At 39.4% G+C, this 15,730-nt stretch overlaps 2 protein-coding genes and 2 non-coding genes across 4 annotated transcripts; 1 reads left to right on the forward strand and 3 right to left on the reverse strand.

Annotated features, from left to right (window-relative positions):
- Window positions 1-4,543: 4,543 nt before the first annotated feature.
- Window positions 4,544-4,616, reverse strand: Trnas-gcu (transfer RNA serine (anticodon GCU)). Its single transcript has one exon. It is a non-coding gene; the product is annotated as a tRNA-Ser (tRNA).
- Window positions 4,617-4,799: 183 nt separating this feature from the next.
- On the forward strand, window positions 4,800-4,872 carry Trnas-gcu (transfer RNA serine (anticodon GCU)). The gene has a single exon. It is a non-coding gene; the product is annotated as a tRNA-Ser (tRNA).
- Window positions 4,873-7,560: 2,688 nt separating this feature from the next.
- LOC149103603 (uncharacterized) lies at window positions 7,561-8,449 on the reverse strand. Its single transcript, XM_089272510.1, has one exon. It carries the CDS (start codon window positions 8,432-8,434, stop codon window positions 7,703-7,705), a length of 732 nt encoding a protein of 243 aa, XP_089128636.1. The 5' UTR covers window positions 8,435-8,449; the 3' UTR covers window positions 7,561-7,702.
- A 696-nt stretch (window positions 8,450-9,145) lies between these two features.
- LOC149103604 (uncharacterized) lies at window positions 9,146-10,963 on the reverse strand. The gene is made up of 2 exons (XM_089274197.1): window positions 10,567-10,963; window positions 9,146-9,594 (listed from the first exon to the last, which is right to left on the reverse strand). Exons 1-2 carry the CDS (start codon window positions 10,952-10,954, stop codon window positions 9,146-9,148), a joined length of 837 nt encoding a protein of 278 aa, XP_089130323.1. The 5' UTR covers window positions 10,955-10,963.
- Window positions 10,964-15,730: the final 4,767 nt, after the last annotated feature.

Below are 15,730 nucleotides of genomic sequence, written 5' to 3' on the forward strand. Positions count from 1 at the left end.
ATGTTGAAGTAATTTTGGAGCCGGCCTGCAGGAAATAAAGCCTGACATGGCAAACATACAACACGTCTTGCAGAAATATTATTAGCATCGAACATACGGCTAGTGCTGAGTTTGTTGTTTTTGGCTAGTTTTGCCGTTTAGGAAAAGAGCGAATTTTATGCGATTTAATTAAAAACATATAATTATATTGCATTTACAAATTTTCAAAACACAAAATATTATTTTGATCAAATTCTCAGCCTCGGGTTTATTTAAGATATTCTTAAAATTTCGCAAATTTCAGCTAGACATTGTTATAAAATGTATTCTAATAAAGAAAATAAGAGTACATGGAATATAGTAGAGTATCCAGGTATGTTTCTCAAGTACTGAGAAGTTGTGTAATATGCATTGCAGCCACTCCTCTCTTAGAATTTGTATTTGTTTCATTTTTGTACGCTAGCGCTATTTCAATTAGTGTCCGTGTGGTACGCTAAACGTCATTAGTCAAGCAGTAGCTGTCGGGAAAAAAAAATTTTTTTTCTTCAAAAAAATAAAACAAATACGGCGTTTGTCGTTTTTTGATGTTTGAACCCTATGAAGATGAAGATAAATACTTTTAATTTAATAGGTCTTTCAATGATTAACTTTGCGTATTTGCATAACAATAGGGAGCTTAAGCAAACCACGACGACGACGGCAACGAGAACGTCACCAAACAAAAGGCTTAATGAGCAAAACGATAGCTGAGCACGTGCGTTATAAATCTTTTTATTATATGGCTGCGTCTCACAAAGACTGGGAACTACCGAATTCACGAATATGATTGGCTGAAATCGATATTGACCGCGGTCTAGATTTTCCCATCTAGACCGCTATCTAGCTAGACCGGTTTCATTTTGCGTTGACAAAGTAGCAAACTAAAATACAAAAATGTTCACCATTTTCTTTTATTTTATTCTCAATCATTTATGGCACTGCCAAAAAGCCTGAAGACAAAACAAACAAGTAAAGAGAACGAGCAAATTTCGGCAGGTTTAAGTTAAGCTCATCGCCGTTCGCAAGCAAACTGTCGGCAAACCAGTTACATTAAACGAATTAGAGTTTTCTTCTTTGCCATATAATAAACATCTTATTAACCGAGCTAAGTCGGTCTGTATAGGAGAATCTTGACCTCGGTCGTGTGTACAGACCTCACTGCGTTCGGTCTGTACTCACGACCTCGGTCAAGATTCGCCCATACAGACCTCCAGCTCGGTTAATAAGAGCTAAATACATTTCTTTGCCGTCGTCTTTAAGGCAACAACGTAAATTAACCAAGTTCTGCGTCGTCTACGGAACGTGGACGACGACGGCTAATTTTTCGTATTTCGATTTGGAATTGAACGCCGTCGTTGCATATTTAGCTTATACACGTTTTTAGAGCTATCGGCGTACCGAACAGATCTAGACAATCGCGATCTTCCCTTGTAAAATATAAATTCATTTTTTACTAGGCGTCGTTCTCGGTGTCGTCGTCGTCGTCGTCGTCGTTGCTTAAGCTCCCTAATATATACAGTTAACGACGCTAATGCATATCCAGGCCGCAGCTGTTTAAACAAAATCCCGGCTGCGAAACTGACTCATTGACGGCTCTTTCTGCCGGGTGAGAGGCAGGACCTCGGCACGCAATCACACGATCATTATTTTGATCAACCACAGTCCGTAATTTAATCAAAATACTGCTTTTAGAGAATTTTAAACGGTTTAGAACTTATGTGTTATAGAAAGGATTCAAAACTCTGTACATTTGAAAAACTGCCGACAATAACCGCGGCTCTGTTACTGGCTAAGAATTTGTCATTGGAACCGCTGTAGGGGAAATGAGTTGCTCACGTACACATCGCAATTCAAAACCTTCGTACCATGAATAACTGGCACCAATCTTTGATCTGTTGTTATTTGCTCAGTTCTAGCAACTATCGTTGTACATGCATATTAGGGCAACTTTATAACCTATCTTTGAGATGTCAAATGAAGCTAAAGTAGCTTGATGTGAAATGCTGATAGGCAGCTTCAAGGTAAAGCAGCTTCCAATTTCCAAAGCACGTGCAAGATAACGCAGTTGTTTTAATGCATTGTATTAACTAAATTTACGTTAACTCGTTTGTTTCTATTTCCATATGCGCATTCGTAAAAGTTTAAGAAATTTAAGAAAAGTCGGAATTTAAGCAATTTCTTGGAAAACCGAAAATGGTCGATTTTGTATGACAACTGAGCACGTCACTCGCTGGTGAAGTTCACGCATGCACTAGAGCGAATGGAGCGGTGGGGTGCACAATCTCGCCCACAGAACTCACAGCACAACATCCTGTCTCCTGATTGATAATGAAGTTCGATAATGGTTTTGGACATGGGTAGAGACATTGTCATCCCCATAGCCCCGTTTCTTTGGGTAACGAAACTTTAAAACAAGTAGCAAATGGGACAAGAATGACATGCATATGTTGGCTGGTTTTGCTGTTTACAGAAAGGAAGAATTTTTTACCGTTTATTTGAAAACATATAATTGTGTTGTATTTTCAAATTTTCAACTCACAAAATGGTATTCTTTTCAGCCTTGGCTTTTATTCTTCAAATCCGGTGAATTTCAGCGTCGATATTCTTATAAAATATATTCTTAGTCTATAAAGAAAAAATATCTTGAGTATGGCTGGGACATTCTGATTAAATCGTAAGCGATAATGAATTTATTAATTCCAGGATGTTTTCCAAGTATAATGGGAAGTTGTGTAACATTGCAGTCACTTCTCTTTTAGAATTAGAATCTCTTTTATACTTGTACGGTGTTTTGTCCGTGCACAACGCTAAACGTCAACAGTCTTGGTAATAAATGAAAGAATAGGAAAAGTAAACACTTACAAAAACAAACAATTGTCAAATACTTGTGAAATGTTCGTGGCTAGTACAGTCTGACGCGGCGTTTCGTCTCGGCCAAGAGACTCTTCAGAGACCTTTAGAATTCAAAGGCAAACTCGTTGAGCATGAGGCATAAAGTCCAGTTCGTAAATTCTTGATGTTGACACTCTGGCCCTCTATCGCAGAAGGATTCCCAACCGTACGTTCACGAGTTGAATTTATACAAAAGCAAACAATTGTCAAATACTTGAAATATAAAAATACTTAAAAAACTTTTTGCTAAAAAAATAGAAAGATACGGTGTTTGTCGTTTCTTGGTGTTTGAATTATATGAAGATGAAGATAAACTCTTTTAACAGGTCTATCAACGCTCAAATTTGCGTATTTGCATGACAATACAGTTAACAACGCCGATGCAGATCTGGGCTTCAACTCTTAAAGCAAATCGCGGCTGCGAAACTGACTAATTGCCTGCTCTTTCTGCCGGGTGAGAGGAGAGATAGGACCTCAGCACGCAATCACACGATCATTATTTTGATCAACCACGCCCACAATCAGAGACGAATAAAAAAGAATGGTTTGAACGGTTTAACATTTTATGTGTCACTGATGTAGAAAGGAGTCAAAACGATGTACATTTGAAAGATTGACGATAATATCCGCGCCCCTGTGATTGGCTACAAATTTGCAATTGGAACCGCTGCACGGGAAATGAGTTGCTCACGTACACATCGCAATTAAAAACCTTTGTTCCATGAATAACTGGCGCCAATCTTTGATCTATTGTTATTTGCACGGTTCCAACAACTATTGTTGTGCATTAGTTCAACTTTACAATCTATCTTTAAAATGTCAAAGAAAGCTTAAGTAGCTTGATGTGAAATGCTGACAGGCAGGTTCAAGGTAAAGTAGCTTCCAATTTCCAAAGCACGTGCATGATAGCGAGTTGTTTTAGCTGTATGGTTTGGATTAATTCATGAACGTTTAAGAAAATTAATTTAGAAATTTAAAAAAAGTCGGAATTTAAGCAACTTCTTGTGAAAACCAAAAATGGTCGATTTCGTATGACAAAGCACGTCACTCGCTGATGAAGTTCACGTATGCACTAGAACGAATGGAGCGGTGGGGTGCACAATCTCGCCCACAGAACTCACAGCAGAACATCCTGTCTCCGGTTTGACTATGCAGTTCGATAATGGTTTTTGGACATGGGTAGAGACATTGTCATCCCCATAGCCCCGTTTTTGGGGGTAGCGAAATTTTAAAACGAGTAGCAAATGGGACAAGAATGGCGTGCATATTTTGCCTAGTTTTGCCATTTAGAGAAAGCAAGAATTTTATTCGGTTTAGTTAAAAAAATATAATTGTATTTACAAATTTTCAACTCAGAAGATGTTATTCTTTTCAAAATCTCAGCCTTGGGTTTTATTCTTAAAATTGCGTAAATTTCAGCCTCGATATTCTTGCAACATATATCCTTAATCTGAAAAGAAAAAATGAGTAAACGTCGATTATCTTCAGTATGGCTGGGACATTCCGATTAATGATGTGAAGTTTATATGAAATAATTCATATACGAACTGTGGTTGTAGATGAAAGTGAAGAATGATCATCGCAGTTAATTTTCCAATTTAAGCAATTGGAAAGACGAAGCCTGAAAAAATCAGGGCTTCAACGGGATTCGAACCCGTGACCTCCGCGATAGCGGTGCGATGCTCTACCAACTGAGCTATGAAGCCACATATTGGGAGCGAGGTCAATTAATTGAGTTCATATCTTCCCGTGAGGAGTGAAATGATGTGAAGTTTATATGAAATAATTCATATACCGCAGTTCGTATATGAATTATTTCATATAAACTTCACATCATTTCACTCACGGGAAGATATGAACTCAATTAATTGACCTCGCTCCCAATGTGTGGCTTCATAGCTCAGTTGGTAGAGCATCGCACCGCTATCGCGGAGGTCACGGGTTCGAATCCCGTTGAAGCCCTGATTTTTTCAGGCTTCGTCTTTCCAATTGCTTAAATTGGAAAATTAACTGCGATGATCATTCTTCACTTACATTCCGATTAAATCGGAAGCGGTGATGAATTCATTAATTCCAGGATGTTCTTCAAGTAATGGGAAGTTGCATAACATTGCAGTCACTTCCCTTTTAGAATTAAAATCTGTTTTACACTTGTACGGTATTTTGTCCGTGTGTAACGGTAAACGGCAATAGTCTTTGTGACAAAATAAAAGACTAAGGAGAGAAATTTGCAGCAGATGTCGAAAAAACAGTGCTCAAAAAAAATACGGTGTTTGTTTGTTTGTTTGTTTGTTTGTTTATGTTTGCATTATATATGAAGATGAAGATAATTATCTTTTAATACGTCTTTCAACGCTTAACTTTGGGTATTTGCATAATAATACACATAACAACGCCAATGCAGATCCGGGATTCAGCTGTTTAGATAAATCCCGGCTGCGAAACTGACTAATTGCTTGCTCTTTCTGCCTGGTGAGAGGAGAGATAGGACCTCAGCACGCAACCACATGATCGTTATTTTGATTAACCACCATCCACAATCAGGGACGAATGAACCAAAAAGAATGATTTAAGTGGTTTAAGCTTTATGTGTCACAGATCTAGAAAGAATTCAAAACGATGTACATTTGAAAGATTGCTGACAATTTCCGTGGCCCTGGGATTGGGAACCAATTTGCAGTTGGAACCGCTGCACGGGAAATGAGTTGCTCACGTACACATTGCAATTCAAAACATTTGTACCATGAATAACTGGCGCCAATCTTTGATCTGTTGTTATTTGCACAGTTCCAGCAACTATTGTTGTACATTGGTTCAACTTTACAGCCTAGTTTTAAAATGCCAAAGGAAGCTACAGTAGCTTGATCTGAGATGGTGAAAGGCAGGTTCAAGGTAAAGCAGCCTGTTATTTGCGAAGCATGTACAAGATTAATTCAATTTAAGTTAATTCTCTTGTTTCTATTTCCGTATGAAAAATGCTTCGAAGAAGTTTAAGACTGAGTTTGCCAGAGGACCAGGCAGGGGCGATACATGCCATCTCTCCAATTTGGATGAAACTTTGCCAGATTGAAGGGACTACCAAACAACTCTAAAAGACAAAGTGGGCCGGCTCTGCGATTTTTCCCTTGGGAGTTAGACCACCCCCCCCCCCTGGTTTTTTGCCCCAAATCCCAAAAATTGCATTAAAATAAGCATCAAATTTAGACTCCACTCCTGGTTACAGAATAAAATGAATTTTATTCCCATTTTATACAAATAAAGATTGGACCTATCTTAGTTCACAGCACGAGTTTCAAGTTATTTGAAGTGACAGGTGCCAATCAAGAGTTGTCATTGCATACCTATGTCACGCAGGATTTAGCAATGAGGCAAATTAGCTAGAATTCTGACTCAGATATCGCTTAAGTCCAACATTCTTTTTGAAAACTAATTTTACCAAGGCTAAGAGCCACTCTTGGCCTGATGAAATCACGAATAAAATTTTTGGCATCTGTTAGTTTTTGGTCACAAAGGTTGTTCAATCAACGTGACAAAAGACCAGTTTTAACAAAGAGAGAAGGGGGAAATCTAAGGAAATTAGATATTATAGAATCAATTAATTAACGTTATTTCTACGTTAATGACATTAACAGTGTCTTTGAATATTATTTATGGCCATTCAAGGCAACTGAACGCAAACTTCCACGCAATAATCTTTAAAATAACAGTGTATCACGAGCATGGCACCTGAATTCTATTCATATGATCGAAATATGGGAATGAACTGCCGTGATATTAATATTCTAAAGCATTGAGGTGTTAGATGCGAGTTTAACTAAGCATATCTTGTTGTTTAGATTGCTCTTAAAACCCTGCTCAATCATCGCAGGTCAAGAACTTGACCTTGCAGTTTATCAATGTCAACACTTACTTCACACTCTCGGCATACGAACTCTATTCCATTCTGAGTTCAAAAACCGTGAATTTTTAGGCATGCAAGTTAATCTTGTTTAACGCCGTAGATAGAGTCCACCACGATTACATAAGCCCAGGAAGTTGGTCAGTGGTTTTATCAACTGGAGTAAGCGCAGACAATTTTTCATGTACCACAATACGTAAAGAGAGGCACTCTGATTTACTCAACGTCTACCGTTTGTCCTATTTTCCCACTCAGATACCTCCTCTGGTTGGAACATCTGCCGAAGTCGATGGAGCTCTCCAATGAACAAATCATTATTTGCGTGCGGATCATGCAAATTTCTCGTCTTGCACGTGCGTGCATACTTTGGCTACCGCGAAACTGCATTATTTTTGAGCAATTATGAAAATACGTCTTCCTTCTGAACGTTTCTATTCTGAATTAGCAACAATAAAGATTGTACCTTATAGCAAAAGCATTTTAAATAATCATGTCTGCCAGTAATAAGATGCTTGAAAAACTTTGCAATCGGCTGAGCCAAAAGAGGATTTAGCTGAGGTTCCCTTCGACCTGGGGCTCGCGCAAGCCCACATGGCCGCATACACGTTGGCAACGCCTTCGCTCTGCTCGAACATTTTGAATTTTTCTGGGCACTCGACCTAGAAACTACAGTCGCTCTGGACTATTCGTGACTGCTTAGCAAGCTCCCACGTACATGCATAACTGACGCTACATTGCCGCGAAATAAATAATTTGCTTTTTTTTTTTACAAGACTGCCTAATCCTGATTCTCCTGGATGGACGGTAAGAAGTAGTAAAGACAATATTACATATGTAATTAACTTATTCGTTGTATCATAATTCCAGCTGCCTTCGAATTCCAAGCCTGGTTGTTCAGGGGGTGAAACTAGACATATTCGTTCTCGTTACCTTGAGGATGCTCAACAGTGTTGATCTTCCCATGGGTTCGAATCCAGACTCAGAGGAGTATGACTGGTACAAATGAGTAAGACGGGATGCCACAACTGTCCTCACCACATTTGGAATTTCTACTGCCTTACCATCTGACAGTCTTAGGGTCTTCGTCCCGTAGGCTACGTCCTGGAGAAAGGAGGGGCTTGAAATAAAATCAAGAAAGTGATCCACTTTAACTGGATCAAGGCTGCATCGCTGCAAAACAGGGGGTTCAATAATGTGGCCTGGGCTAGTGCGGAAAGCATGTTTTCTGGCCTCGTCTATCCTCCACTTGGTCAAACCTGGAATAAAGCTCAGTAACTCTGTCTTAGAGTAATCGGCCACAAAGACAGAGAGAATTTGCTGTCTGGTATACCAATTTGTCGCTTCATTGTATAGGGTGACAAGCCTGGAACGCAATGTTTTCGCAGGCAGGTTCACGTCCGAGTCGGTGGAATGGCTGTACGCCTCTAGCACTTGCTGCAGAAGCCATTTAGACTGCCTTTGGGCCATAGCATCTAGACTCACCTCAACAACTTGCATTCCCTTTCGCTTGTAATAGCGTGTAGTGGATGATGAGACACCTTCCGCGTTTGTGTTGAGCTGAGATCGTATTGGGCTCACTCTACCATCAGCTTGTCTTAGAAAATTGTTGAGAGAATGAAGCTTCATTTGTATCTGTGGCGTTGCCTGCCATTCCATCGATGTTTCTATGGTCGTTGAGGATTCTTGTGAGTCAGAGGAAAATACATCTGAGCCATCATCACTTAGCAGGGCTTCACCTTTATGCAAGGGCAACCCCTTACAGGATTTGGTTTCTCGCTGAAATTAGAAAATAGCAATAGAGTGTTATTCAGACTACTAAATAAAGACTGTCTCAAGTACTTCTCCAACAAAGGGGAAAATGATTCTTCATGGAAAAGTTAATTAGCTTTGATTCTTCTTTAATGTTTGGAACCTCAGCGGAAGCCTGATTGGTTTTCCGGGAAACCTTTCTGTAGACTATGAATCTAAAAATAGCTACGGATCTTATTTTATAAATGACCACCTTACGTTTAAAAAGTCAGGAACACTAAACTTCCGTTGCAGAATATCTGTTTGTGTTGCATTCGACTACCCTTGAGAGGGCAAGGCTCGATTCTAGAATTTACGAGATTGTGTGTATCTTCATGGCTACTAGAGGTTATATGTTTTAACTTTTTCCTAACGATTACGGCGTTTAGTGTCCAGGCCCCAGCTTGCGTCCTCAAACTCACCAAATTGGGTAACCAGACTGATTAGGCTGCAGCTGTACACCAAGAACGGAATGTCAGTGTTCTTATTTGTAGTACCTGAGTGTACATGTGCTTACGAATATCTAATTAATAACTCGTAGGTAAATAATCAATAAATCAGTGCAATGTTCGATGACATTGTATCTGGCAAGCTTCCGGTAAGTTTTCCTTGGGGAAATAGATGAAGTACTTTTTCAGAGTTTAAAAACTCTGCAGTGAGTGTTGCGTTGGTTATGCGCACCTTATTCGTAGCTGGAGTCCGCTGCCTTTTGGATTGTTTTAAAGATCCCATCGACAGCTGACTTCCAGAATCACTCGATGCGTGCAGCTGTGAAAAGAGAAACTGGTGTATGGGTTCTGGGGCTCTAGTTAACTCTTCAGATTGCGTTAGAGCTGGCTCTTCGGATTGCGTTACAGCTGGCTCCTCAGATTGCGTTACAGCTGGCTCTTCAGATTGCGTTACAGCTGGCTCTTCAGATTGCAACGTGAACGAATCTTCACCTGGGTTCACAACTCGTACAGCGGCAAGGTGATCATTTCTACAAAGTTTGCAAATTCCTGTAAACAGTCAAACATTAAATACAACACACGCGAAGTTTGAAAAATGTACAGTGATTGACACATTTTCTTGAATATCCTTTCGTTCAAATAATGTCCACCTCCCCCCCAAAAGAAAATGAGTCCTTGTGCGATCAAAACTACTGCACTCACTTATGACGACGATACATTTTTATGTATTTGCGTTACGCATTGAGTTCCCATAGTTCTTGTCAGAGATCGTCTTGTTCGTTGCCCTCTTCCTGGTTTTAGCTAACCCCCTGATATAGGGATAATGAGAAATAATTGCATCCCTTGAATAATAGCCCCTTTTGGGCCAGACAAATATCACTCAGGGCGCCCAACACGGTACATCTCTTTATTTGCATACTTTACCGGCCTCGTAACAAGATCTGTAAGTTTGGAAACTACTCCTGATCCTAATTAAAAAAAATTTTCCGTTTTATCCTAGATTTCGGCCTTGATCCATGATCCCATCGATGTGATTCCTGATCTTGAGCCTGGATTTACTGATTCCAGACTACACAAACTTTGATGCCATGGTAACGACACCTGGGTAGCACTCTCTACAATGGACTACTTTAGGGGGGTTCAGCTTGAAGTGGGTACTATTTTAAGATCTGAATGATGATTCATAAAAAAGGAGCGGTTTGTACTTCAGGCGTAGCCTCCTATGCAAAAATTCTTTGAATTCGTCTCGCAATCTTCCTTCTCCCCGTTGTAGGGGACGGAAGATTTCGTGAGGAGCCTAAAGAACGTCTGCGTAGGAGGCTAACGTCCGAGGTTCAAACCGTTCCTTTTTTCATAAATCATCATTCAGATCTTAAAATGGTAACCTTCCCAATAATACTCTGTTGATTACTTCCTATCCCCACCCACCCCTGACTCAGTTTACGACCCCGACGTTATGTTTGAACCCAGGGCATCGTGAAATTTTAAAATGCGGTAGGCAAGTATATATTCCTCCCTTACCTGCTCCGACTGGAACGAGTGTGTTCCACTTTGACATGATTTCTTTGCTCATCTCCAACGTCGCTCCCCTCTCTGGCTTGCCCTTGCGATTCCCATGAAGAGGATACGCACATTTTCTCATCGGTCGCCAAAATATGCCATGTTCAACTCGGTGTCTCGGACATATTGTCATGTTAGTACCATCTTCATTAAACTGACCAGTGCGAGCGAGAATCAAATCCTTCCTTGTGAGGATATTAGTCTGTGAAACTTTGACTGTCCTCAGATGGGACCGGATGTCTTTTTTACAAGAGGTCAAGGGAAAGTATTCTGTGACCCCCGGATAGCGTGGAGATATGTTGCACTTTTCTTTCGAAAAAGTTACAAACGAGCAAAAAAGCGAAGCCATGCTTAACTTTCCGATGTATAAAAATCTATAAATAGAGATGTATAAATAGGGAAATCCCGCCTGTAAATGTTCTAAGCTATATCACGTGACTAGTTCAAGTGTCACGCATAACCCAATTAATCCGAGTTATATAACATAACCTGCGATAAAGTGAATGCACATTCACTGAACTGCGCGCAACACAGTTTTCTGGATATTTTTACAACACAATGTCCCTCTTCAGGTTAATATATTAACTAGCAAGTCAACTACCGATTATCAATTTGGTAAATTTATTTACCGCTGACCAAGGTCTTCGGCATTCCAAATTATATTGACGATGTTATCTGAAGATCGGGAAGATTAATTTGCATGCCTGATGCGGGAAAATCAATAATTCAAGGGTTTTTTTTAACTCAGAATGGAATAGATATCCATGTGTGAGCTCAAGAGTTAGCCCGTGAGCGCAAACAATAATTTCAGCGAAGAATATGACTTAGGATTGATGAGTTCGTATGCCGAGTGTGAAGTAAGTGTATAACAAACTGCAAGGTCAAGTTCTTGACCTGCGATGCTTGAACAGGGTTTTAAGAGCAATCTAAACAACAAGATATGCCCAGTTAAAACTCGCTTCTCACACCTCAATGCTTTAGAATCTAAATATCACGGCAGTTCATTCCCATATTTCAATCATACGAATAGAATTCAGGTCTCATGCTCGTGATACACTGTTATTTCAAAGATTATTGCGAGGACTTTTGCGTTCAGTTGCCTTGAATGGCCATAAATAATGTTCAAAGACACTGTTAATGTCATTAACGTAGAAATAACGTTAATTAATTGTCTAACTCCCAAGGGAAAAATCGCACAGCCGGCCCAGTTTGTCTTTTAGAGTTGTTTGGTAGTCCCTTCAATCTGGCAAAGTTTCATCCAAATTGGAGAGATGGCATGTATCACCCCTGCCTGGTCCTCTGGCAAACTCAGTCTTAAGTAATTTAGTTAAGAAATTTAAGAAAAGTCAGAATTTAGGTCTTCCTGCGAAAACCGAAAATGGTCGATTACGTCACTGGCTAACGTATTTCGCGTTTGCACGAGAGTAAATCGAGCTGTGGGGTGTACAATCTCGCCCACAAAACCCGCAGTAGAACATCCTGTCTCCGGTTTGACTATGAAGTTCGATAATGGTTTCTGGACATGCGTGGAGACATTTTCATCCCCAGAGTCTCCGAGAGATTAAGAATATACTTCATATCACTAAATTACAATAAAATGACTTGTGTACAGCGTCAAGATAATTTGCCTCCTAGAATTATTTATTGAATATTAGAGACTACCACCGATATCGCCCACGTTCGAGATCGAATTAAAATGTGTTCATATACCTCGATCACGAACTACTGATTATGGCAAATTAAGCCTGAGATATTTGCAGCTGCTGATTGTAAAATACCTTCAAATATAGAGAATGCAACGTCCCTCTTAGTCATCAAGGTGTTAGTCTCTGCTTAATCTATATTTTGTTGTGTGGAAATAAAGACACTTGAAACCTGAATAAGTTTCCCTTCCTATAGAAGTTTTTGACTGACAACTTTAAAATATACTTTTTTTTATTTCCACAATTACAACAATTACAATTCTTTTTTCAACAATTAAGTTACAGAAGAATGAATAAAGTTTGGTTTACAGAAGTTAACGATGACACCATATTGCATTAATAAAGAAAATAGATATTGTCAATTCTTTTCTACATACTTATTTAACTTAACGATTTGCCTTGATAATAGCATTATCCGATCCGGCTTTAATTATTAGTTAAAATTGTTTCCTCAAAAATCTTCCATTTTTCTTTAAACAAATTCTTTTTGTCCGATTTGAAATATATGTGTTTTCAGTTTCATATTTAATTGGTACAATTCTTATGAAGTGACTCAAGGAAGGTGATGTTTCTTTACATCGACAAGTCCAATAATTAGAGCCATAAAGTGACAACTTTGAGATATATGAATGATATGATGTCTGCAAAATTACCGTTAAGAATAAAGCGTAAATAAATTTACTGCCAAAGAGTTATTCACAAAATTCGCGCTTGTGCAGCTTTGCACAAGCAAATTGGACACATGAAATCATCGCACGGTGGACATTAACGCTTGCCTTTGCTGTGCTACGCGATGTAAGAAGACTGAAAAAAGTTAAGCAATTATCAACACAATATTTGGATTGATAAATTTCTACGTGAAAGAGACTGCCCTTCCGTCCACAAAAATTTTCCCTTCGTGAAATGAACTCCCTTCCCTTCTTCAAAAGCCTTTCGCATAATTAGTGAAGAACTTTTTTCCGAGTTTCGAAGTCACTAGGTGTGAAATCTTCGACAAACCTCACCTCGTTGAGCTCCGCCTTCCCTTCCGCGCTCTTTGCAGCCTGAAGTAGTTTTCTTTTAAATGGCCTACTATAGAGTTTGGCAATGATGTGTCTTGGCCTCTCATCTTGCCTTTTCCCTGTACGATGCGCGTTCTCTACTTCAGCCGCTGCATGTTCGAAGCCAAGACGTGTAATGTAATCCAGAATTATCGTCATACAGTCTTCGCCATCCTCTTCACTTACGCCTAGGACACGAATTTTAAAGTCTCTAGAGTATCTCTTTAAATGTTCTAACTTTTTCCGAAGGTCGGAAGGTCGGAAGGTCGCTTATTCGTGTCTGTTCAAGTCAGAGCGTCTTATTTATTTATCTTTTTTCCTGTCTTCACTTAGAACGAATACAAATGGACATTTCTGAATAAGGATCGATAGTTTTCTGGAAGTATTTATTTACCTGTGTACTTCCACCGCAAACTATGCTACCTTTGGTTAGCTGCAAAATAGCGACACTCATTCTTACAAAGTACCATATATGTAACAGTGATTGTAAGTCACAAATGGACTTACTGGCCGTTATCACTCAAGAGACGCCGTCTTCATGTAAATTTGAGACGGATAAACACTTAGACATAGACATAGCAATCTTTCTTGGACAATTCTGTCCAAGGGGGAAGGGCGCAATGAGGTTAACCCAATGTGAAGCAACAACCGTGAGACAAAGCCAGACCACAACGCCGGGAACTACGTGTCCTACTCTTTCCGATAAGTATGTGGATTCTTTAACGTCCTCTGCTAAACGGCCATGAAACACTGAGGATGCAGGAGACGGGGTTTACAGTTTATAGTCCTTATCCGAGAAGACTTATACGCCAAACCATTTAGAGATATGATTAAAAAGGTAATAGGACTGAGTGGAGTCCAATTCGGTCTGTAATCATACAAGTGATTAACGAAACCGGACGACCGCGAAGCGGGAGTCCGATTTGTTAATCACGAGTACAATTACAGACTGAATTGGACGAAGCGAAGCCCTGTCACCAAATAATCAAAACTATGACAAAATTCGAGAAACGAACAAACCATCGATTGAGCGCTGAACGATTAAACGTCGCTATGAATGCTGAAGAACAAAGCAGTTTACTCAACAAAGTGCACCGCAACAGCGCGCGCAAAAAGACACGTACTGTCCAATTACAAGCATGACGCGTACACTGACCAGTTAATGCTCAAATCGGGCTGCTGATAGCCAATCACGTTCGAGAATATTGTTATAGTTTTGATTAAGTCAGTAAAACTCTGAAAAATTAACATTCCAGGGCCAACGCTTCTCTAGTAATGCAGGGCAGTCTATTTGAGTAACTTGACGAACAAAGAGAGCATCTTTGACAGGAGCGGATCCAGAAATATTCTTAGGACGGGATGCACCACTAACAAATGGTGTAACTGACTGGTGAGGTAAACAAATTTTAAAAGCGAATCTGAAGAAGAAGGCGTCATCCCTCCCCCCTAGATCCGCCCCTTTTTGACGAGTGGGATCAGAGTTTGTCTATACCTTCCAAAGAGTATAACGGTTGCGTAAAGGAAGACTTCATCCTCTTTCCGGGACGACGAATTGTATGCGCAACTCTGTGAATTTTGATGTTTGTACAAAATAAAATGAATCTTTTCGAGTAAATTACCGTTTCATTCTCCAAAGTTATCCATAGGACAACACTAATAGAGTTTTTATCTACAGATTTTATTTATTTGTTTGTTTTTGTAATTCAGTGATTTTTATTAATTTTTGGCACGTAAAATTGATATTACAACATAACAATTACAGACAACTCAACCCTACTATACAATTACAATGTTACTCGAAACTACAACTAAAAAGTAACAACTAGACAATACTACATTATCACTGTAGTAAACAACCAAGCAGAATAAATCTAAGTTACACAACACATAGAGGTATGCATGCAAGTGACCTATGTTATAACTGAGCTAAAATATGCCAGAAACCTCCCCCCATTTCCCAGAATGTTTTGTTAATTTGTTCCGCCTTGTTGCTATCTCCTTTTCTACTTGATAAACAGCCCTAATCTTGGCCTCATAAACTCGTAATGAGGGAGTCACATGGTTCAATTTACAATAATATTAGCTTTCAGTATCAAATCGTTTAACATAATCCAATCCTCTTCCGCATCAAAAAGTCCAAAGAAAATTTCCACTATAGTAAAAGGATGAGAGTTGATCTTACATCCACCAAGCCAAGAGCAGAAGGCTTCCCAGAAAGTCTTTGTCACGTCATAGTAGTAAAGGAGAGGGACATTGGGGTTTGCGGCATTGCAGTATTGGACAATTTTCTTGTGGTATTTCGGTAATTTTAGTCTCGAAATGCGGTATTGCGGTATTCTCCGAACCAGCGGCATGTGGTTTTTTTTTAGCATTTTGGACCGT

Source organism: Orbicella faveolata, unplaced genomic scaffold, assembly GCF_042242905.1.
Source record: "Orbicella faveolata isolate gen_17 unplaced genomic scaffold, um_ofav_v1 contig_35, whole genome shotgun sequence".
In the NCBI taxonomy this organism is placed as follows: Eukaryota; Metazoa; Cnidaria; class Anthozoa; order Scleractinia; family Merulinidae; genus Orbicella; species Orbicella faveolata.

Bases quoted from the DNA above. Each gene is read 5' to 3' on its own strand.
- LOC149103603 (XM_089272510.1), bottom strand. From the start codon at position 8,434: ATGAAGCTTCATTCTCTCAACAATTTTCTAAGACAAGCTGATGGTAGA.
- LOC149103604 (XM_089274197.1), bottom strand. From the start codon at position 10,954: ATGGCTTCGCTTTTTTGCTCGTTTGTAACTTTTTCGAAAGAAAAGTGC. The intron at 9,595-10,566 runs GTAAGGGAGGAA...GACTGTTTACAG, and splicing joins ACTCGTTCCAGTCGGAGCAG to GAATTTGCAAACTTTGTAGA.